Source organism: Odontesthes bonariensis, chromosome 22 (genome assembly GCF_027942865.1).
Source record: "Odontesthes bonariensis isolate fOdoBon6 chromosome 22, fOdoBon6.hap1, whole genome shotgun sequence".
In the NCBI taxonomy this organism is placed as follows: Eukaryota; Metazoa; Chordata; class Actinopteri; order Atheriniformes; family Atherinopsidae; genus Odontesthes; species Odontesthes bonariensis.
The window spans coordinates 32,006,654-32,030,507 of NC_134527.1; the positions used below are offsets into that span (position 1 = coordinate 32,006,654).

A 23,854-nucleotide genomic window follows, 5' to 3' on the forward strand; every position below is an offset into this window, starting at 1 on the left:
AACTTTCCTTTTTTATAAAGCTTATAGTTAGGTCTGTTGAATCTGCTAGTGTGTCTGCTAGTGTGTCTTGTCCTGCCTCCACCTCTGGCACCCTCTATACTTTCATTACCCCCTACCCGAACCAGGGTTTGAATCCCATTCCCGCTTATCTTACCTCTTTTATTTCTCCCCCTACCCGAACCAGGGTTTGCATCCCCACCCCGCTGTGACTGGTGTGCAGTTGGTGAGAGTGAGTTCTATGGCTTTGTTTTTGCTGGTATTTTTAGTGATTATAGGACTGTTTAGGTGAGTTTGTCTGCTGAATCTGCTAGTGTGTCTTGTCCTGCCTCCACCTCTGGCACCCTCTATACTTTCATTACCCCCTACCCGAACCAGGGTTTGAATCCCATTCCCGCTTATCTTACCTCTTTTATTTCTTCCCCTACCCGAACCAGGGTTTGCATCCCCACCCCGCTGTGACTGGTGTGCAGTTGGTGAGAGGCTGAGGTAGTTTGTGGCTGTAAAAAGATTCAATTCAATTCAATTCAATTCAATTCAATTCAATTCAATTCAATTCAATTCAATTCAAAAATACTTTATTTATCCCAGAGGGAAATTAAATGTTGATGTAACTCAATTAAATCAAGGAGTTATTATAGATGCTGATGGCTGTGGGCAGGAAAGATTTCCTGTAGCGGTCCGTTTTGCATCCAAACTGAAGAAGCCTTTGACTGAAGAGACTCTGTTTTCTGATAACAGTCTCATGGAGAGGATGTTCAGGGTTGTCCATAATTCTCTTGATTTTATGCAAAATCCTTCTTTGCATTATTGTCTCCAGAGGTTCCACAGTCGTCCCCAGAACAGAACCAGCCTTCTTTATCAGGTTGTTGAGTCTTTTTAGGTCCCTGGTTCTGATGCTGCTGCCCCAACAGATGACGCCAGAGGAAATGACGCTCTCAACAACAGACTTGTAGAAGATCTGCAACATCTTGCTGCAAACCTTGAAGGACCTTAGCTTCCTCAAGAAGTACAGTCTGCTCTGTCCTTTCTTGTAGATGGCTTCACTGTTGTGTCTCCAGTCCAGTCTGATGTCCAGATGAACACCAAGGTATTTATATTCCTCAACCACCTCCACTTCTTCTCCCATGATGGAAACAGGGTTTGATCTGACCCTGTTTCTCCTGAAATCTACAATCATCTCCTTTGTTTTGTTAACATTCAAGATGAGATGATTGTTCCCACACCATGCCACAAAGCGGTCCACCAGCTCTCTGTACTCAGCTTCATGTCCATCTCTGATACACCCGACAACTGCAGAGTCATCTGAATATTTCTGTAGATGACAGGAGTCTGACTTGTACTGGAAGTCTGAAGTGTACAGAGTGAAAAGGAATGGTGAGAGTACAGTCCCCTGTGGTGCTCCTGTGCTGCTGATCACCAGATGGTTGTTGTGGTGTGAGGAGCAGATCTATATAGGGAGTATAGGGAATTACTCACTGAGTCTGGTCCTTTATTTATTTATTTATTTTCGTTAGCACAAGTTTCTTGTGTTTACCTTGAATAGGGATGGCTCAGGTGATCCTGAAACATCCCATAGTTAAGCTGCTATAGGCCTAGACTGCTGGGGGGCCTCATCTGTCACACCTTTCCTCACTTTACTCTCTTTATGTACATGTGATATTATTGTGGTCATTAACTCGTGTTTCCCTGTTCCAACAGATATCCTTTGAATGGTGTTACAGTGCCGCCGCCGCCGCGGCCCCCTCCCCCCTCCCCCCTCCCCCCCTTTCTGTCTTCTCAAACCCCAGCTGGTGGAGGCGGATGGCCACCCTTCCTGAGTCTGGTTCTGCCAGAGGTTTCTTCCTGTTCAAAGGGAGTCGTTTCTCTCCACAGTCGCCTCAGGCACGCTCAGGCCGGGAGATTGGACCGAAAAAACAAAAAGTTTTCAGTGCAATCTGTTGGTTTTCTTAGCTAGGAAATTGTTTTTGAATTGGCTCTATATGAACGAATTGGATTATTTTATGAATTATGATTATTATTAATTAATTGAATTCCAATTGGCTTGAATTGGACTTACTATCTAAGTGCCTTGAGATGACATTTGTTGTATTTGGCGCTATATAAATAAAAATGAATTGAATTGAATTGTAGAGAGTTTGGCGACCCTACACTTTATCATCATGAAGTTATTGATTAATATTTCTAATAAAAATTCCCAGAAATTATGAAAAATGAATTTCTTTCAAACCAAAAGTTTTAGTGTAATCTGTAGGACACCAGTGACATATGTAGTGAGTTTGGTGACCCTACACCGTATCATCATGAAGTTATTGGATATTTATTGATTCTTTTTTGTAACGTCTCTCTTGGGTGGCACTTTGTAGACGGTCCCTGCTCGCTGCTCTCACAGCCGGCTGCACAGAAACACTGATGTTATCGGTGTGGCTCCGAGGATGGCTCGTTTTGATGAAAGTTAGGTTGTAGCTCCTTGTCTGTCTTACTACGGTTGGAAATATTCTTGTTTTGTGTTTTAACAACGTCTCACTTCTGAGTTATTGATCCCGGAAGTCCGAATCTGCCAATATCTTTCCAACTTTACCGAACTGAGGGAATCCACCCCCAAGACACGAGTGCCTTTATAAAATATAATAGGCCTATATATGTCTTTTTTAAGCCTATTCATACAAATATTTATTTGTCTTTTATGTCTTTTTTTTCTTTTGTCCCAACACATTCTGATGGTGCCGCTCAAAAAGATAATTATCTGTAAATGCAAAAATCTATGCGCGGTCTGATAACCATCTCAGACGAATATTTATTTCTCTGCGCAATAATGCTGCACCTTCATCGGATTGTTGTCAAAAGGACATGTTGGTGAAAAAAGTCGCCTCCTGCTGTGCCAAATGGGCTTCTAGAAGTAGAAGAACTCGCTCTGCTGATGAATGAATGAGGAAATCAAATGGCGTGTGTGGCTGAAAGAGGGCGGAGACAGAGAGAAACTCGAAGTTTCTTGAATAAAACCTGGTCCCGTTGCACAAAAGTAGGATTTAGACATCCAGAATGAGTTACTTAGCCAGGTTCAAGGAATCCAAAACATGGGCGCCCGGGCTTAGTTTGTTGCACAAAGGCCAATCCAGGATGAGCAGACACGGATTCATTAAGCCAGGTGAAAGCGATCCTGGATAAGTGCTGCACACGGCTTGCTTAAATAGACCCCACGATCGATCATTCGATGATTCACCATGGCAACAAGGGCGGCGTGTTTCTCCCCAGCGGAGCAATAATTATTAATGGAAGCATATGAAGAGGTGAAGGAGAAAATAAAACAAAAAGGAAATACTGCCACAGTTAAAAAACAAAGGGAGCAAGCGTGGCAAACCATTGCTGACCGCCTGAATGCGTAAGTAGTGCACAAATACACACTCACCACTCCACTGAAACTATCACAATTAGGCAGTGTTCGAACTACGGGGGACTCGGGGGATCCGAGACCCCCTGAAACTAACACGAGACCCCCCGAAAACATGATTTGGGAAATGTTGGGGGGTCTCTAAAATATTGGCAAAATGTGATTTCCCCTGATGAGTTATGATTGCAGACGCGATGCGTGTGGAGCCTGTGTGCGTAATTGGCATAAAGCTGTGCTGTCCGCCGCGTATGATTCTGTATAGCTTCTCATGTGTTTTCGAGATCCGCGCTCTGAGTCAAGCGCAAGCAAGCAACCAAAATGGACATGGCAGGAACTGTTTATTAAGAATGTGCCTGCCCACACATTGCCTGTACTGTTTTAGCAGTGAAAAAAAACGCAATTAAACGACTTGCAAGCATCTTCATCTCCTTCCCTGGGCATAGAAGACTCTGTGACATCAAGGAGGAGTTCTATAGGATTGCAGGTAAGAATTTTTTTTTTTTAAATTACAGTTACAATTACAATGTTAACATTCAGAGTAAGATACTCATTGCATCATATTACAGGTTTCCCCAATGTCATTGGTGCAGTGGACTGCACACACATCAAAATAAAATCCCCCTCAGGTGGCCATGAGGGGGATTTTGTGAACAGGAAAAACTTCCACAGCATCAATGTACAGGTGAACATGACTTTTGATAAAGTTGATTAATGAACACTGTACATTGCCTGTGATGTGCATTAATTGGTTTAACATCTTATCATTTCAGATGGTCTGCAATGCTGACTATTTGTTCAGTAATGTTGTGGCAAAGTGGCCCGGCTCGGTCCACGACTCCCGAGTGTTTCGGAACTCAGAGATCTATCGGTGCCTATCACAAGGTGAGCCACAGAACCTCTATTGATAACCACTTTTAACATCATGGCTGTGTTAAGACTGTCACTACTTATGAGGTTGTGATGGTAACATTTTGTATTCACAGGTGAATTCCTGGGTGTATTGCTGGGTGACAGAGGGTATGCCTGCCAGCCTTTTCTGCTCACTCCATTTGCAGACCCTCTGGAGGCACAACTGGCATACAACCATGCCCATGCCAGAACAAGGGCCCGGATCGAAATGACATTTGGCCTACTGAAGGCACGTTTTCAGTGTCTGAACAACCTGAGAGTCAGCCCAGACAGGGCATGTGATATCATTGTGGCCTGTGCTGTCCTCCACAATGTGGCCTGCCTGAGAAAGGAGAGGGCCCCCAGAGTGCCAGCTCTCATAGACTGGGACAGTCCTGCCATCTTCCCGGATGACGACTGTGGTCGGCTGGTCAGAGACCAATATGTGTTAAATTATTTTAATTAATATGCATGTTGCTTTAAGTTGGGCCTGCAATGGCAGAGGAATTTTTGTTAGGTTTTTGTGCTGTATAGGCAAGGCAATTTTATTTGTATAGGCCATTTTTACAAACAGTTTGTCTCAAACTGCATGCTCTGATTCTGTGCTTTTTGTCTTGTAGAGCACTGTGTGACTTCAGTTTTGAAAGGAGCTGATGGTTTACTTGCTTTGATTCATCCTTGTTCAATAAAGGAACATCATGGTACTCTCTAATGTGTATTTATATTTATATGGTGATGTACTTTATGTGTAGTCTGTGGGAAACTAAATTATCTAAAATCATCAGTTATCTAAAATGATTGCAATTAATGATCACAAATGTTTCAATAATGATAGTGGGTATAGTTAAATGTTTTAACAATATGTTCTAGGCAGTGGAATAAATATTGGTTTCCAATTATGGCGACCGCTGACTGAGATAAGGAATGAGATTAAATAGATCCTGGAACTTAGCCTGGTCTGGAGCAGGCTAGCTTCACAGAATAAATCTCCATGGCAACTTACGTCTGAACATATCCCACTTCCCTTATCCTACTTTTGTGCAACCGGATCACGGATAAGTTGATCCAGGATAGCCAACATATCCCCGCTTAATCCCTTATCCTACTTTTGTGCAACGGGCCCCTGGTCCCGACCAGGTTAGGTTCAGAGAGTCTGTTACTCCGGTAACTGACCGTGAGGTTAAGTTACCTCTCTTTGTGAAACAGGCTAGAGTTACCCCTCTTTCTCGGGGTTGGGTTACCTCCCTTTGTGAAATGGAAAACTTAGGGTTTCCCTCATTTCAGGGTTAACCTACTCAGAGTTTTCACTAAACCTGCTACGTGAAACGGACCTCTGTAGCGCCTTTTATTGTTGTGTTTGTTAATATCCTAATAATCTAACTCATTTTAAACCTCTCTATAAAGCACTTTGCTGCTTTGTTAAGAGAGCATTTTGATTGTTTCATAGATCTGGTGCAGTTAAATAGTTAAATGGTTTAATGAGATCAAATATGAATATTAATAACTATTAACTCAGAATTGGTGAAAAGAGGCCGAGGAGAAATATTTAGATCAGCTAAATTTTTGAAGTCATGTTAATATGATCTCTAAAACAATAAAGGCTAACTTTTACTGCTTTAAGATGATAACCGGCTGTCTGACATCTGACTGTCTGGCCTTGCTGTTAAATCCTGATAGTTTAACCTATGTCATATGGTCTGACTGTCTGATCTCAGTCCTGCTTCAGGTGGAAATCATAAAGTCTCAATTTGTAGAACATTTGTTTTTGTTCCAACAGCTTTTCAATCAAAGGAGGAAATATTCTGAACGCTCTGCTTGTGTAAATCTTATTTCAGCAACAACTTGTGTGAATGTCTTGTTTTAAACATTGTGTTCTTCCTGGATTTATTTTGGACATTTTATTGCTTCTTATCTCTTCACTGTGATTCTTGCATTGAAAAGCTGTTTTCAGTTTATCTAAGTACTTTGGTATCTCTCCCAATCCTATTCATGTTAAAATAAATAGATGAGGTAATAATAATTGCTCTAGTACAAAACTAAACATCCATTATCGTTGTAAACTCATCAACTACATAACTATATGTAGTTCTCTTAAAGTACCGGCCAATGATCACTCAGAGTCTGTAGATAAACGTATTGTTTGGACTGTCGTCACTCTCAGGGCTGAATGAGAGAAGAAGGAAGCAGGGTTGAGATGAGACAATCTTAGAGTGATAGTATTTTATGACAAAGAGAACAACTAATAAATTTAAATTGGGAACATTATGGAGCAGCTTGGAGGTTATCAGTCCTCTGAAAAAGTGTTTGGAGCTTTTAATCTGTGTGATCTGTGGTTTCCAAGTGTTCCACTCATTGATCATTGTTTGTGACATATTTAGATAGTAATAGTTTTACACGTGTTAGTCAGAATGGGTGAATGGCTCAGTGCCCGAATGTAAGGACAAGAAGCTTCTACACAGGGTCTAAAACTCCTGTGCGCTTGATCTCTGTTTTTTTTTCCCAGTCCACACACTCGTTTTAATTCACCAATCTCTGTAACACCCTATCTAACGTTCCCCTTTTTTCTATTCCAATGCCCCCCTTTTGTGCAGAACCACTTGAGATCTGAGTTTGGCTTTAATATTGTAAATAGTTTAATGTGTTTCTAATGCTTGTGGTTCTCTTTCAAATGTAACTGTGTTGTTCATGTGAGAGGTGATGCAAGCTTTGGGCTTTAAACATTTTTCAAAAGTCTTGTTGGAATGGTCATGTTGAAGCAAAACCTGATGTTGTCCATGATTGTTGAAAATCCAAACAACACTGGACAACATGCCCGTCGGCCTGTATTAGAAGCAAAGTAGATTTGCAGCTAGAAAGGTTTCAGTTCTGGTTGTATTGCGGTACTGGAAAAACAAAGAAACAAACAGACAAGTAAAAAAAACAGTGCTGAGAGAAAGATTTTTCACACCACTTTCATTGATCCACGATCCAAGGGCACTTGGAATTGTCCCGTCAAAGCCCTGACATAGATCCATATGGCGATCTGTGGTGAGACTTCAAGATTACTGTGTATGTGTGTAGAAGACAAACTTATGGAAACATATCCCGAGAGGGATGGGTGGGTTGGCTGGGAGGATTTGTCTTATTTCTTCTTTGTTTCAAATGTGCAAATACAGTATATTGCACCTTTAAAGTGTCAGTCATGTTCATTAAATGATACAAATCCTGCAAACATTTTCATTCCAGGGTGCAGGGCGAGAAAATCCGAAAAATGCAGAGGGGGTTAATACGTTTACACGGCACTGTGTAACACTTAAACTAATCAATCATTTTCAATTTACCAGCTTCAGTATAAAGCTATTGAATGCCTCATTCATTTTTAAGTGTCTTACACATTTTTGGCATGTTGGGTAGTAAGGGATCAACTGCCAACCCTGCAATATTGGACATCCATTTCCAAAGCCATTGGCAATCAAATCTTTGAGTTCTTTAACATCTCATTTGTCTGTAGCTTTAACTACAGTCCTGTACCATGTAACCATTCAAACATTCTAAATGTGTTGTAAAGGGCTTTTAAATAAGCTTTATTGTGGTGTTGCATCTCTTCAAATGAATGGACAAGTGAAGGATTTTCATTTACCATAAGAAGCACCTTTTTTTACACTTAAGATGTTTCATGTGTTTTAAAGTAAGGATAGCAAAAAGTCAGTGCAATTGAATGTTGTTTCATAGAAATACATACAGGTTCATTATAAAGATGAGAAGCTTAGTCTAACAAAAGTAACTCAAGAAATGACTCATCAGCTCATCACGATCCTCTTCTCTGCTCAATTGGCTTTTCATTCAGACTTCAATAAATCCTTCAGTGTAACTGCAAACTCAAAGTCCTTCATTCAATGCAGAGTACAGTAAAAAGTCAAGTTTATTTCTATCCCACTTGGACACTCTTTCCAGCTCTAATTCTAGAGCTTGCGCTCTCCACTTGTGATGCTCTGGTAGATCTGCTCTGCTAAAGGAATGTAGCTCCTCTGATGGTAGTCCAACACATAGAGTGGATCACAGATACTTGAGGGGTTGAAGCCACTCTGGACCAGCTGGAACTTCTGCTGCTTGAAGGTGCTTGTCATTTCCATGACCTCCTAAAGGAATAAAAAAAAAAAAGTGTCATGTCAAAGCATGTTAGCATATTTCAGACTGAAAACTGTGGAACATCAAGCGTTAAACATGTTCCAGAATGTCACCGCACCAGTGGCCTGCTGCAGTAGCTTTCTTTCTCCCTAAGAATTTCTATTGAGCTTTTTTCTATGAAAATGAGATTTTTGACAAGGACCATCCTGAAGCATGCTCCGTCTGTCTGGGGGTTGTCCATGAGAGCTCTGATGGAGCCCGAGGCTTCTGCACTCAGGTTCAGCGCTCAAATCTGGAGAGGCTAGCCAAGTTTCTGAAAGTGCTGAGAAAAAGTACCATCAGGAACCCCGACTCTCCCAGACGAGGGATCCAGCCGCATTCAGGTGTGAGGACATCGTTTTGTCCAAGTCTCCAATTGTATTTAGGCTAACCAAATTGAGTTATGTTAGCCAAGAGTCAGTATTATTAAAAATGTATTATTCAATTCAATTGTTAAGTGTGTAAAGGTTTGGGTGAAATACATGCTGCACTGATGTGACACACACAGACACACACACACACGCACACACAAACTGGGTGTTATAATACTAATTGCTATAACGTAGCATACATTCAATTCAATTTAGTTCAGTTTGTTCTTGTAAATGAAGAATCTTCCTCACACACCAGAGTAAGTCATGGAGTTCCTCAGGGTTCTGTGCTTGGACCGATTCTTTTCACTTTATACATGCTTCCATTAGGTAACATTATTAGACAGCATGGCATAAATTTCCATTGCTATGCTGATGATACTCAGCTGTACTTATCTATGAAACCAGATGAACCCAATAGGTTGGTCACACTACAAGCATGTCTTAAAGACATAAAGACCTGGATGACTCAGAACTGTCTGCTTCTAAATTCAGACAAAACTGAAGTCGTTATCTTTGGACCTGAGCGCTTCAGGGAGAAACTGTCTAGCTATATAGTTACTCTAGATGGTATTTCCTTGGCTTCTAGTTCTACAGTGAGGAACCTTGGAGTTATTTTTGACCAGAATTTATCATTTGACTCGCATATAAAACAGGTTTCTAGGACTGCCTTCTTTCACCTTCGTAATATTGTTAAAATCAGGAACATCTTGTCTCAGAGTGATGCAGAAAAACTAATTCATGCATTTGTTACTTCAGGATTGGACTGCTGTAATTCTTTATTATTGGGCTGTCCCACATATTCTCTGAAAAGCCTTCAGTTGATCCAAAATGCTGCACCCAGAGTTCTGATGAGAACTAACAGCAGAGATCATATTTCTCCAGTTTTAGCTTCTCTTCATTGGCTCCCTGTTAAATTCAGAATAGAATTTAAGATTCTTCTCCTCACATATAAAGCTCTTAATGACCGAGCTCCATCATATCTTAAAGATCTCATTGTAAGATATTTTCCTAACAGAGCACTTCGTTCCCAAACTGCAGGTTTACTTGAGGTTCCCAGAGTTTCTAAAAGTAGAATGGGAGGCAGAGCCTTCAGTTATCAGGCCCCTCTATTGTGGAATAAGCTGCCAGTAAATGTCCGGGAAGCAGACACCCTTTCCACTTTTAAGACCAGGCTTAAAACTTTCCTTTTTTATAAAGCTTATAGTTAGGTCTGTTGAATCTGATAGTGTGTCTGCTAGTGTGTCTTGTCCTGCCTCCACCTCTGGCACCCTCTATACTTTCATTACCCCCTACCCGAACCAGGGTTTGAATCCCATTCCCGCTTATCTTACCTCTTTTATTTCTCCCCCTACCCGAACCAGGGTTTGCATCCCCACCCCGCTGTGACTGGTGTGCAGTTGGTGAGAGGCTGAGGTAGCTTGTGGCTGTAAAAAGATGGTTGTTGTGGTGTGAGGAGCAGATCTATATAGGGAGTATAGGGAATTACTCACTGAGTCTGGTCCTTTATTTTATTATTTATTTTTTCGTTAGCACAAGTTTCTTGTGTTTACCTTGAATAGGGATGGCTCAGGTAATCCTGAAACATCCCATAGTTAAGCTGCTATAGGCCTAGACTGCTGGGGGGCCTCATCTGTCACACCTTTCCTCACTTTACTCTCTTTATGTATATGTGATATTATTGTGGTCATTAACTCGTGTTTCCCTGTTCCAACAGAAATCCTTTGAATGGTGTTACAGTGCCGCCGCCGCCGCGGCCCCCTTCCCCCCTCCCCCCCTTTCTGTCTTCTCAAACCCCAGCTGGTCGAGGCGGATGGCCACCCTTCCTGAGTCTGGTTCTGCCAGAGGTTTCTTCCTGTTAAAAGGGAGTCGTTTCTCTCCACAGTCGCCTTAGGCACGCTCAGGCCGGGAGATTGGACCGAAAAACAAAAAGTTTTCAGTGTAATCTGTTGGTTTTCTTAGCTAGGAAATAGTTTTTGAATTGGCTCTATATGAACGAATTGGATTATTTTATGATTATTATTAATTAATTGAATTCCAATTGGCTTGAATTGGACTTACTATCTAAGTGCCTTGAGATGACATTTGTTGTATTTGGCGCTATATAAATAAAAATGAATTGAATTGAATTCATAAAGCACCAAATCACAACAAATGTCATCTCAAGGCACTTCAATGATACAGTCCAATTCAAGTCAATTGGAGTTCAATTCATTGTAATCATAATCCAATCAAATCCAATGAATTAAATTCAAAATGAGTCCAATTCATACATACAAAGCCAATTCAAAAACTATTTCCTAGCTAAGGAAACCAACAGATTGGTCCAAAACGTCTCTTTGGTCCAATCTCCATAATATTAGGATGTCATCTTTCTTACACCTCTTTGCTGGAATGTTAGCTAAACATTATGAAATGTCACCAGAATGTTACAGAATGTTACCTGAAGTCTTATGAAGAGTGGGCGTGCATATGTTGGTAGATCCCTCACTGCATGTTCAAACAATTTCTTCCCATCAAAGCTGAGTCCAGGTCTTATAATTAAGGCTGCCATTCCTGCTCTGCCTTCATGACCTGTGAACAAGATGGGTCAGTCAGAACAGATCTGTTTTCACTCTGCTGCTCATAAACAGCTTGTTTAGCATCAATTTGTACTTGGAGCATTATGACATTCCAACATTCTAAAATAAGAAGAATAATTATTACTAAAGAAAGAGTACGCTGCAATCAGAAAACGGCTATTCAAAATACTCTCATACTTTTTCCTAAGTAATCCTTTTATTGGTAATTGAGATAAGAACTACTTGGATAACATACACTATACAGTATTACCAAAGTATTGGCTCATCTGCCTTTACACGCAATTTAAAGCTGCAGTCTGCAGGATTTGTTGTTGTCATATGTAAAGTCCTAATTTTTGGCATTTTAAGAGTTTACATGATCTATCAGAACGCTTGAAGTTGAAAACGGTGACCTCCGTAGTCGCAAAATGCAAGAAATGATTATTTTTTAACCGAAAAATAAAAAGTTATTCAACTTCCTGTCCCACCCCATCAAAACACATGAGAACTCGTGCACGTCTACGTGCACGCCAGATGCGCGTACACGACTCCTCATTCATCAACTCACCTGTCATTTGCGATCATGGAAGACACAGTAAGTAGACTAGCCCGTAATGAAGTTCAATAGTCCAGATAAATAAGCGTGGGGACGAGCCTACCTTGTATCGCGCGTGCACAATCGGTGATTGACAGGCAGCAGAGCCCAGCTCGTAACCTGATTGGTTACCTTTTACCGGTCCGGTCTGCAATTTTGTAAACAAACCTGCTGGCTTTGGAGGGACCTAGCGGGACATATAGGGGACCTAGAGAACTCGTTTTTTTTTTGTATTGGGGTATTTAATGTACTACTTTCAGAATTCCCGGACAGTTCCAGGCATTATGCTTGAAAAAGAGTTGCAGACTGCAGCTTTAAACAACATCCCATTCTTTATCCAGAGGGTTTAATAACACGCCGGCCCACCCTTTGCAGCTATAACAGCTTCAACTCTTCTGGGCAAGCTTTCCACAAGCTTTAGGAGTGTTTATGGGAGTTTTTGACCATTCTTCCAGAAGCGTATTTGTGAGGTCAGACTCAGATGTTGGACAGAAGGCCTGGCTCACAGTCTCTGCTATTTAGCAGCGAGGAAACTTCACCACTGGACTTGTTGCACAGGTGGCATCCTATCATGGTACCATGCTGGAACTCACTGAGCTCCTGCGAGCGAAACATTCTTTCACAGATGTTTGTAGAAGCAGTCTGCATGCTGAGGTGCTGGAACTTATAACCTGTGGCCATGGAAGTGACTGGAACAGCTGAATTTAATTATTTATTATAATGGATGGGTGAGTGAACACTTTTGGCAACATAGTGTACATAGAAATCATACCTGGTACTTCCACTCCGTACACATTGACTTCTTGAACAAAATCCACCAGCCCAAGAGTCTCTGTTACTTCTGTGGTTGCCACATTTTCCCCCTTCCACCTGAAATTCATAGAAATCATAAAGTGTTAACAGCGCAGGTATAGTAAGGTGTGCAGAGCCTAGCCTAATCAGGAACAGTGTTCACAAAAGAAAAGATTAAAAAGAAAATATGTGGGGTGGTCCGTGGCGTAGTGGGTACAGCAGGCGCCCCATGTACAGAGGCTACAGTCCTCAGCAGCCGGCCCCGGTTCAAGTCCCGCATCGGACAGCCCTTTGCTGCATGTTGTTCCCCCTCTCTCTGCCCCCTGCTTCCTGTCTCTCTACAACTGGTCAAAATGTCGAAAATAAAGTAATTAGATGATGGACCAGAGGAGTTGACTTTTTTCACGAAAATTCTACTTTATTCTCAACATGTCGACTTTAATCTCGACAGGCAAAATATTTTTATTTTTTCTTATGCCTGGCCCTAATACTCTTCCGTAGTAATCACCTTTGATCAGGTGCAATGATTACATACTGAGTCCCAGTTACCCGGGTGAAACTTTATCTATCGAGAACAGGTCATGTAACAGGTCGGGTAACAGGTCAGATAACAGGTCGGGTAACAGGTCAGGTAACAGGTCAGATAACAGGTCAGGTAACAGGTCAGATAACAGGTCAGGTAACAGGTCGGGTAAAGGGTCAGATAACAGGTCAGGTAACAGGTCAGGTAACAGGTCAGGTAACAGGTCATGTAACAGGTCAGGTAACAGGTCATGGAACAGGTCAGGTAACAGGTCAGGTAACAGGTCAGGTAAAAGGTCATGTAACAGGTCAGGTAACAGGTCAGGTAACAGGTCATGTAACAGGTCGGGTAACAGGTCGGGTAACAGGTCATGTAACAGGTCATGTAAAAGGTCGGGTAACAGGTCGGGTAACAGGTCTGGTAAAAGGTCAGGTAACAGGTCAGGTAACAGGTCAGGTAACAGGTCAGGTAACAGGTCGGGTAACAGGTCGGGTAACAGGTCGGGTAACAGGTCAGGTAACAGGTCATGTAACAGGTCGGGTAACAGGTCGGATAACAGGTCGGGTAACAGGTCGGGTAACAGGTCGGGTAACAGGTCAGGTAACAGGTCAGGTAACAGGTCAGGTAACATGTCATGTAAAAGGTCAGGTAACAGGTCATGTAACAGGTCGGGTAACAGGTCAGGTAAAAGGTCATGTAACAGGTCATGTAACAGGTCGGGTAAAAGGTCATGTAACAGGTCAGGTAACAGGTCAGGTAACAGGTCAGGTAACAGGTCGGGTAAAAGGTCATGTAACAGGTCAGGTAACAGGTCAGGTAACAGGTCAGGTAACAGGTCGGGTAAAAGGTCAAGTAACAGGTCAGGTAACAGGTCATGTAAAAGGTCGGGTAACAGGTCAGGTAACAGGTCGGGTAACAGGTCGGGTAACAGGTCAGGTAACAGGTCAGGTAACAGGTCAGGTAACAGGTCGGGTAAAAGGTCATGTAACAGGTCAGGTAACAGGTCGGGTAACAGTTCAGGTAACAGGTCAGGTAACAGGTCATGTAAAAGGTCGGGTAACAGGTCAGGTAACAGGTCGGGTAACAGGTCAGGTAACAGGTCGGGTAATAGGTCGGGTAACAGGTCAGGTAACAGGTCATGTAAAATGTCAGGTAACAGGTCAGGTAACAGGTCGGGTAACAGGTCGGGTAAAAGGTCAGGTAACAGTTCAGGTAACAGGTCAGGTAACAGGTCAGGTAACAGGTCGGGTAGAAGGTCAGGTAACAGGTCAGGTAACAGGTCAGGTAACAGGTCATGTAACAGGTCAGGTAACAGGTCAGGTAACAGGTCGGGTAAAAGGTCAGGTAACAGTTCAGGTAACAGGTCAGGTAACAGGTCAGGTAACAGGTCGGGTAAAAGGTCAGGTAACAGGTCAGGTAACAGGTCGGGTAACAGATCAGGTAACAGGTCAGGTAACAGGTCAGGTAACAGGTCAGGTAACAGGTCGGGTAAAAGGTCAGGTAACAGTTCAGGTAACAGGTCAGGTAACAGGTCGGGTAACAGGTCAGGTAACAGGTCAGGTAACAGGTCAGGTAACAGGTCAGGTAACAGGTCAGGTAACAGGTCGGGTAACAGGTCAAGTAACAGGTCAGGTAACAGGTCAGGGAACAGGTCAGATAACAGGTCAGGTAACAGTTCAGGTAACAGGTCAGGTAACAGGTCGGGTAACAGGTCATGTAACAGGTCAGGTAAAAGGTCAGTTAACTTGTCAGGTAACAGGTCAGGTAACAGGTCGGGTAACAGGTCTGGTAACAGGTCAGGTAACAGGTCGGGTAACAGGTCGGGTAACAGGTCAGGTAACAGGTCGGGTAACAGGTCATGTAACAGGTCGGGTAACAGGTCAGGTAACAGGTCAGGTAACAGGTCATGTAAAAGGTTGGGTAACAGGTCAGGTAACAGGTCGGGTAACAGGTCAGGTAACAGGTCAGGTAACAGGTTGGGTAAAAGGTCAGGTAATAGGTCGGGTAACAGATCGGGTAAAAGGTCAGGTAACAGGTCGGGTAACAGGTCAAGTAACAGGTCAGGTAACAGGTCAGGGAACAGGTCAGATAACAGGTCAGGTAACAGTTCAGGTAACAGGTCAGGTAACAGGTCAGGTAACTTGTCAGGTAACAGGTCAGGTAACAGGTCGGGTAACAGGTCAGGTAACAGGTCATGTAAAAGGTCATGTAAAAGGTCAGGTAACAGGTCGGGTAACAGGTCGGGTAACAGGTCAGGTAACAGTACAGGTAACAGGTCATGTAACAGGTCATGTAACAGGTCGGGTAACAGGTCAGGTAACAGGTCAGGGAACAGGTCAGATAACAGGTCAGGTAACAGGTCGGGTAACAGGTCGGGTAACAGGTCAGGTAACAGGTCAGGTAACAGGTCATGTAAAAGGTCGGGTAACAGGTCAGGTAACAGGTCGGGTAAAAGGTCAGGTAACAGGTCAGGTAACAGGTCAGGTAACAGGTCGGTTAAAAGGTCAGGTAACAGGTCAGGTAACAGGTCGGGTAACAGATCGGGTAAAAGGTCAGGTAACAGGTCGGGTAACAGGTCAGGTAAGAGGTCGGGTAAAAGGTCAAGTAACAGGTCAGGTAACAGGTCAGGTAACAGGTCGGGTAACAGGTCAAGTAACAGGTCAGGTAACAGGTCAGGGAACAGGTCAGATAACAGGTCAGGTAACAGTTCAGGTAACAGGTCAGGTAACAGGTCAGGTAACTTGTCAGGTAACAGGTCGGGTAACAGGTCAGGTAACAGGTCATGTAAAAGGTCATGTAAAAGGTCGGGTAACAGGTCGGGTAACAGGTCTGGTAACAGGTCAGGTAACAGGTCGGGTAACAGGTCAGGTAACAGGTCATGTAACAGGTCATGTAACAGGTCGGGTAACAGGTCAGATAACAGGTCAGGTAACAGGTCGGGTAACAGGTCATGTAACAGGTCAGGTAACAAGTCAGGTAACAGGTCTGGTAACAGGTCAGGTAACAGGTCGGGTAATAGGTCGGGTAACAGGTCAGGTAACAGTACAGGTAACAGGTCGTGTAACAGGTCGGGTAACAGGTCGGGTAACAGGTCAGGTAACAGGTCAGGGAACAGGTCAGATAACAGGTCAGGTAACAGGTCAGGTAACAGGTCGGGTAACAGGTCATGTAACAGGTCATGTAACAAGTCAGGTAAAAGGTCAGGTAACAGGTCGGGTAACAGGTCAGGTAACAGGTCAGGTAACAGGTCGGGTAAAACGTCAGATAACAGTTCAGGTAACAGGTCGGGTAAAAGGTCAGGTAACAGGTCAGGTAACAGGTCAGGTAACAGGTCGGTTAAAAGGTCAGGTAATAGGTCGGGTAACAGATCGGGTAAAAGGTCAGGTAACAGGTCGGGTAACAGGTCAGGTAAGAGGTCGGGTAAAAGGTCAGGTAACAGGTCAGGTAACAGGTCATGTAAAAGGTCAGGTAACAGGTCAGGTAACAGGTCAGATAACAGGTCAGGTAACAGGTCAAGTAACAGGTCAGGTAACAGGTCAGGTAACAGGTCAGGTAACAGGTCGGGTAACAGGTCAAGTAACAGGTCAGGTAACAGGTCAGGGAACAGGTCAGGTAACAGTTCAGGTAACAGGTCAGGTAACAGGTCAGGTAACTTGTCAGGTAACAGGTCAGGTAACAGGTCGGGTAACAGGTCAGGTAACAGGTCATGTAAAAGGTCATGTAAAAGGTCAGGTAACAGGTCGGGTAACAGGTCGGGTAACAGGTCACGTAACAGTACAGGTAACAGGTCATGTAACAGGTCATGTAACAGGTCGGGTAACAGGTCAGGTAACAGGTCGGGTAACAGGTCATGTAACAGGTCGGGTAACAGGTCATGTAACAGGTCAGGTAACAGGTCGGGTAACAGGTCATGTAAAAGGTCGGGTAACAGGTCGGGTAACAGGTCGGGTAACAGGTCACGTAACAGTACAGGTAACAGGTCATGTAACAGGTCATGTAACAGGTCGGGTAACAGGTCAGGTAACAGGTCAGGGAACAGGTCAGATAACAGGTCAGGTAACAGGTCGGGTAACAGGTCATGTAACAGGTCGGGTAACAGGTCATGTAACAGGTCAGATAACAGGTCAGGTAACAGGTCGGGTAACAGGTCATGTAACAGGTCGGGTAACAGGTCAGATAACAGGTCAGGTAACAGGTCGGGTAACAGGTCATGTAAAAGGTCGGGTAACAGGTCAGGTAACAGGTCGGGTAAAAGGTCAGGTAACAGGTCGGTTAAAAGGTCAGGTAATAGGTCGGGTAACAGATCGGGTAAAAGGTCAGGTAACAGGTCGGGTAACAGGTCATGTAAAAGGTCAGGTAACAGGTCAGGTAACAGGTCAGATAACAGGTCAGGTAACAGGTCGGGTAACAGGTCAAGTAACAGGTCAGGTAACAGGTCAGGTAACAGGTCAGGTAACAGGTCGGGTAACAGGTCAAGTAACAGGTCAGGTAACAGGTCAGGGAACAGGTCAGGTAACAGTTCAGGTAACAGGTCAGGTAACAGGTCAGGTAACTTGTCAGGTAACAGGTCAGGTAACAGGTCGGGTAACAGGTCAGGTAACAGGTCATGTAAAAGGTCATGTAAAAGGTCAGGTAACAGGTCGGGTAACAGGTCGGGTAACAGGTCACGTAACAGTACAGGTAACAGGTCATGTAACAGGTCATGTAACAGGTCGGGTAACAGGTCAGGGAACAGGTCAGATAACAGGTCAGGTAACAGGTCGGGTAACAGGTCATGTAACAGGTCGGGTAACAGGTCATGTAACAGGTCAGATAACAGGTCAGGTAACAGGTCGGGTAACAGGTCATGTAACAGGTCGGGTAACAGGTCAGATAACAGGTCAGGTAACAGGTCATGTAAAAGGTCGGGTAACAGGTCAGGTAACAGGTCGGGTAAAAGGTCAGGTAACAGGTCAGGTAACAGGTCAGGTAACAGGTCGGTTAAAAGGTCAGGTAATAGGTCGGGTAACAGATCGGGTAAAAGGTCAGGTAACAGGTCGGGTAACAGGTCAGGTAAGAGGTCGGGTAAAAGGTCAGGTAACAGGTCAGGTAACAGGTCATGTAAAAGGTCAGGTAACAGGTCAGGTAACAGGTCAGATAACAGGTCAGGTAACAGGTCAGGTAACAGGTCGGGTAACAGGTCAAGTAACAGGTCAGGTAACAGGTCAGGTAACAGGTCGGGTAACAGGTCAAGTAACAGGTCAGGTAACAGGTCAGGGAACAGGTCAGATAACAGGTCAGGTAACAGTTCAGGTAACAGGTCAGGTAACAGGTCAGGTAACTTGTCAGGTAACAGGTCAGGTAACAGGTCGGGTAACAGGTCATGTAAAAGGTCGGGTAACAGGTCGGGTAACAGGTCTGGTAACAGGTCAGGTAACAGGTCGGGTAACAGGTCAGGTAACAGTACAGGTAACAGGTCATGTAACAGGTCATGTAACAGGTCGGGTAACAGGTCAGGTAACAGGTCAGGGAACAGGTCAGATAACAGGTCAGGTAACAGGTCGGGTAACAGGTCATGTAACAGGTCAGGTAACAAGTCAGGTAACAGGTCAGGTAACAGGTCGGGTAACAGGTCAGGTAACAGGTCATGTAAAAGGTTGGGTAACAGGTCAGGTAACAGGTCGGGTAACAGGTCAGGTAACAGGTCAGGTAACAGGTCAGGTAACAGGTCAGGTAACAGGTCGGGTAACAGGTCAGGTAAAAAATATTTTATTCCAACTTTATGAGAAACAGTGTATATTTGCTAAGTAAGCAGAACTTTAAAAACAAAATAAAAAACTTATACGGTGACACCTTGTTTGATTCTGATGGATGATATTCTCAGAAGATTCTGTTAAAGAGTCTCAAACGTGTGATCGAGCTGTACCTGAAGGTGTCTCCCACTCTGTCTCTGAAGCAGATGAAGCCCTGATCTTCAACCATGAGGTCGCCTGTGTTAAAGTAGGCGTCACCCTTCACAAACACATTTCTCATCAACTTCTTCTGGGTCAGCTGCTTGCTTCCTGCATAGCCAAAGAACGGGCTGATGCTGTTCACCTTGGACAGCAAAAGCCCCGTCTCTCCTTAAAGAACAACAGGTTAAGGAGTCGTTATTTAGGACAAAGACTTCTCAGCTCAAAACAGTTTTCAAAGAGAAACAACAACGGTAATTCATGGAAAGGTTTCTGTGATAAAATCTTACCCATCTTCACTCGCTGACAGAAACCCTTCTGATCTTTCACTGGTTCATCTTTTACCATGTCATACTTTACCAGATCATACTTGAACAGGAGCTACACAAAAAACATCAAAAGAAAGTCAAGATGTGAAAGCAGATATCATCCAATGTGGAACTGACAAAGCTAATTCAATGATAGAAGTTTCAGGATTTTGAACACCAGCAACCCAGAACAGGAACGCTGACTCGACTGGAAAAAGTGGATGAGCAATGAAGCAACTCGATTTTATTTTCATTTTGTTGTAGTCGCGGCAACAGTAACATTTACAGTTAAACTGTTTTCCAACATCTTTGTCTTCATCAGTAAATGGCCCACTGTCAGAAGATGCAGCTGAATGCCACAGAAAAGGAGATTAATATGAATAATTCACTCATACACTTGGGTTTACAATTATTCAAAAAGTTAAAGGCTCTTTTTAGTTTAGAGACTTTCTATGAATTTGAGCCGAAATGAGTTACTGGACAAAAACATATTGCTGAAAATGAATTAGTTTACATGGAATTATATATTTCATTTGTGTAGCTGCCATCAAAGTCAGAATAAATAAATAAATAATAGATTAATAAATATTAGGTTAAAACATACAGAGTTCATGAATACATACATTTCTAGTAACAATAGTTTAATATTAAAAGCATCATTTCATATATTTCATGTAAATTGTTTGTTTTGAAATGGGGGAACAAGTCTTAATTAAGGGGGAACCAAGGCTGCTGCCGCGGGTTGACAGGTGTTACTTTTGAGGGTCGCTACCTGTAGCATTCTGGACCAAGCTAGCAGGCAGACTGATTTCTCTGCCTAAGATCAGCAATGATTAAGGAAGACTGGATAAAGTGCATAGTGCATTGAAGGACTGAAGATTTCTAATTTTCTCTCAAGGGAAAGCGGCCAATGAGGTACATTTATGTTTTGTTACTGTTATGTTTGTAAGACTGTAAAGATGTAAGTGACGAATTTCTGTTGAGTCATGTAACAGTCGCATTGTTCCTTTGATGTCTTTACATGGGAGTAATTTGGTTTATTTGCTTTTCTGTCTGTATGTTTAACAGTTCTCACGGCACACTATCATGCTCCTTGTGTGATTAAAGCCCGTAACTAAAAGAACGACTTGGTTTCGCGATTTCAACTTGAGAGGGAATTACAATTTGAAAGTAAACTGAAATAAATCACACATTATGTCATAAATAAAATTGAAAAAAGGCAAATGTTGGACAAACCAAACAACCCCTGAAACAGCAAAAAGCAGATCAGTGCACAAAACAGCAGTCCATACAAGCAATATGGATTATACAATTTCAAAGCACAATGCTGAGGTAACCAGGGTTCACCCTCCTCACTGATGTTTTGTGGATCTGAAAGGGTCACATCGCCATCTAGAGGTGAGGAGCTTTTGAAGAGACTGGCTGCACAGATTGAACCCAAAGAGACCAAAGGGACTTAATAATGACCTCAGCCTTAAATGGGTTTTAGATTGACATTGTTTTCTTAGAAGTGGCTACAGACAGCGTTGTAACGGACCTTAAATTACTATGCTGTGTAGTTACCTGACACTGAGATGAGTAAGATGATTTGATTTGATCATGACTGATTAGGTGCAGCTCCCAACTGTATGGCATCTCTGACCTCTGGCTTTATTGTATACCCAACAATGCTCTGATGAAAGCTCTGCGCTGAAACACCTATGCATATCTTTACTGTGATGTGAGTCGAACAAACACTTTTGTCCTTTTAAACTTGGAAGTTACTGATGTACTACCAGTTTTTGTGCTTTTTGGAATATTTGCTGGATGATGGGTACAGTACTTCACTTAAGATTTCATTACTGAAGGGCAACTTCTTAAAAACTTTCTTTAAATAGATCAAAGCCATGAAGAACACAAACAGGTTTACTTCTCATTTAAATGTAAAAGTTTAAGAGACAATGGAGAACTTTTGTATTGTTGTGTTTCTTAAACCTTCTGAGTTCCTCCACCACTTATCAGAGGCCAAAGGCTTACTGCAGGTCAGGACATAGAGGTCTGCACCGCTAACGCCACAGATTACATGAGACTCACAACATGACTGAGTGCCTTAGTCTGCAAGAATGATGAGTAATTGTTGCTATTTTTAGGGAAGGGTTGGGGTGTGTGTGTGTGTGTAGTGTGTAACACTAAAACTGTAATTCTACAGCACATTTCAAAATAGAATCTCTTGTGGTGTCTATTTGTTTAATGAGTAATAATGGCAATAATGTATCGGTGTGTGTGTCCAGATTTCATGTTTTTAGTACTTTACTTTTATAACCATCTTTTATAAGGTTTTGTGGGCCAGAAGGAAAGGTGGTCTAATAATAGCTGTGGTCAGAGATTAAAGTTCTTTTGTAACTCCTCTTATTAACAGCAGCTCTCTTTACAGGCAAGCATTAGTGCAGCTAATACCTGTAAGAGCCACAGATAAGCCAATTCATTGGTCATCCTTCTTTACTGTCGAAACAGACTAGTATGGGCTTCATCAGCAGTCATAAAGGCTGCAGATTATGAATGTCCCCACCCCACCCATTTAAAAGAATGAGGATTATTTGAACCGTATATTTTTATTGACCAAGGCAACGTGTCGAATTTAAAAACAGAGAATCTTGCTTTCAGTTTCTGGACAATTATTTTCTTGTTTTGAAAGCAACAACATTGAAACATGTTGGGACAAGGCTTTACCTCTGTTATGGATCAATTCCTTTTTTTATTAAAACAGTAAGTGTTTGGCACCAATTGTCCGGCCATCCCCCACACAGCTACCTCCCACGTTGTTGGATATCTGGCCGCTCGCCAAGCTGTTCCCCAGAGAAATCTTAGCTCCATCCTTGCTGGATGACTGGTCGTCTGCCTGGCTGTCCTCCTGAGAGGTACCTGCCCCTTTCATCTCAAGACATTCAGTCATCCATGGGCGAGGTCTCAACCTCACTAATCCTGCCTGCTCTCCTGCCTGCTCTCCCACTGGTCCTGCCTGTCCTTCTGCTTGTTCCACCTGTCTTCCTTCCAGCCCGGTCCTGCTGGTCCTGCTGGTCCAGCCTGCCCATCTGCTGGTCTCCTGTCAAGGCCCCCAGTGGAGAATTCTTACCAGTGCTAAAGCCCCTCGAGGGGTTCTAGGTTCTCACCAGTTACACTGAGCTCAGCTGTCACAGCCCCATCATTTCATCTTGAACCACAGTCATGGATCTCAACATAACCTCATCAACATCTCCCCCATATCAGGACATAATGACAACTCCTGTCTCCCGCTCCAGCCTGTCTGTCTCCAGCAGACAGGTGAAGAAGCAACTGGAGACACTGAGCCAGAAAAAAGCTACATGTCTGAATGGTGTTCCAGGGTTTTAAAGACCTGTGCAGTTATGTGGGATTTTACAACACCTCTTCAACTTTAGCCTGAGTCAGGAGAAAGTTCCAGTGCTGTGGAAGACAACCTGTCTTGTTCCAGTACCTGACAAATCTCATCCATCTGCTCTCAGTGCCTACAGACCAGTCACCCTAACACCTCACATTATGAAAGTCAAGAAGAGACTAGGGCTGGTATTGAAGATGCCATCATCTACCTGCTTCAGTGAGCCCACTCTCATCTGGACAAAGCAGGAAGCACAGTGAGGATCATGTTCTTTGATTTTCTCCAGAGCTGTAAATACAATTCTGTACTGTGAGTAGTTCCTGATAATCCAGGTAGATGGCTCCACTATTTCCTGGATTATTGACTTCCAGACAAACACAGTTTGTGAGACCCAAGGGCCGTGTGTCTGAGAAGGTGGTCAGCAGCACAGGAGCACCACGGGACTGAACTCTCACTCAGTGGGGTTACATGGCACTGAAAGGATCAGATAATTGGCTAAATTACAATAAGATTGAGTTATTAAATTCATTAAACACTTTAATCTGACTAATTATTGAATCGGATCGGGTTACTCGCGGTCGGATTAAGATCCAGAGATAACTGGGTTGAAAGTCACTCTAAACCTGCTTGTAGACGCTGAAGCACGTGGTGAATCAGACTTTGCGTTCTGCGCATGCTCCAGATGTTTTCCCGGGGTCGTGACCCGGAAGTCAAAGGAGACGATATTCCTGTTGTTGTCGCCGTCAGAAAGAAACAAACAACGCGATGGAGAATGCTCCGTTGGGCATCGAGTTTGTGCAACAAGCAGCTCATCACAGACCAAATGTAGAGGGACGTAGCTTCATCTGGCTCTGCGTTCTCCATCTTTCTCCAATGCCTGAGTTTGTTGTTGTTGTGTTGGTGGTGAAGAGGTCAACAGGAAGTGGCTCTATTAGCAACAGTTGGAATGGGTACAGAGCCACCTATCATACCGGGGTAT

At 43.2% G+C, this 23,854-nt stretch overlaps 1 protein-coding gene across 2 annotated transcripts in view; it reads right to left on the minus strand.

The window, feature by feature from the left end:
• Nucleotides 1–7,378: 7,378 nt before the first annotated feature.
• Nucleotides 7,379–23,854, minus strand: part of slc27a6 (solute carrier family 27 member 6) — a 65,088-nt gene continuing 48,612 nt past the window's right edge. Inside the window, exons 6-10 of one of the 2 annotated variants that reach the window (XM_075456436.1) lie at nt 19,485–19,575; nt 19,170–19,365; nt 12,722–12,819; nt 11,237–11,367; nt 7,379–8,394 (exon numbers count right to left, since the gene is read on the minus strand). In XM_075456436.1, the coding sequence (XP_075312551.1) occupies nt 8,218–8,394; nt 11,237–11,367; nt 12,722–12,819; nt 19,170–19,365; nt 19,485–19,575 (693 nt within the window). In that variant the 3' untranslated portion in view covers nt 7,379–8,217. Of the gene's footprint in view, nt 8,395–11,236; nt 11,368–12,721; nt 12,820–12,847; nt 13,086–19,169; nt 19,366–19,484; nt 19,576–23,854 lie in introns of those variants that run through there. The other variant, XM_075456437.1, reaches the window with a different exon arrangement.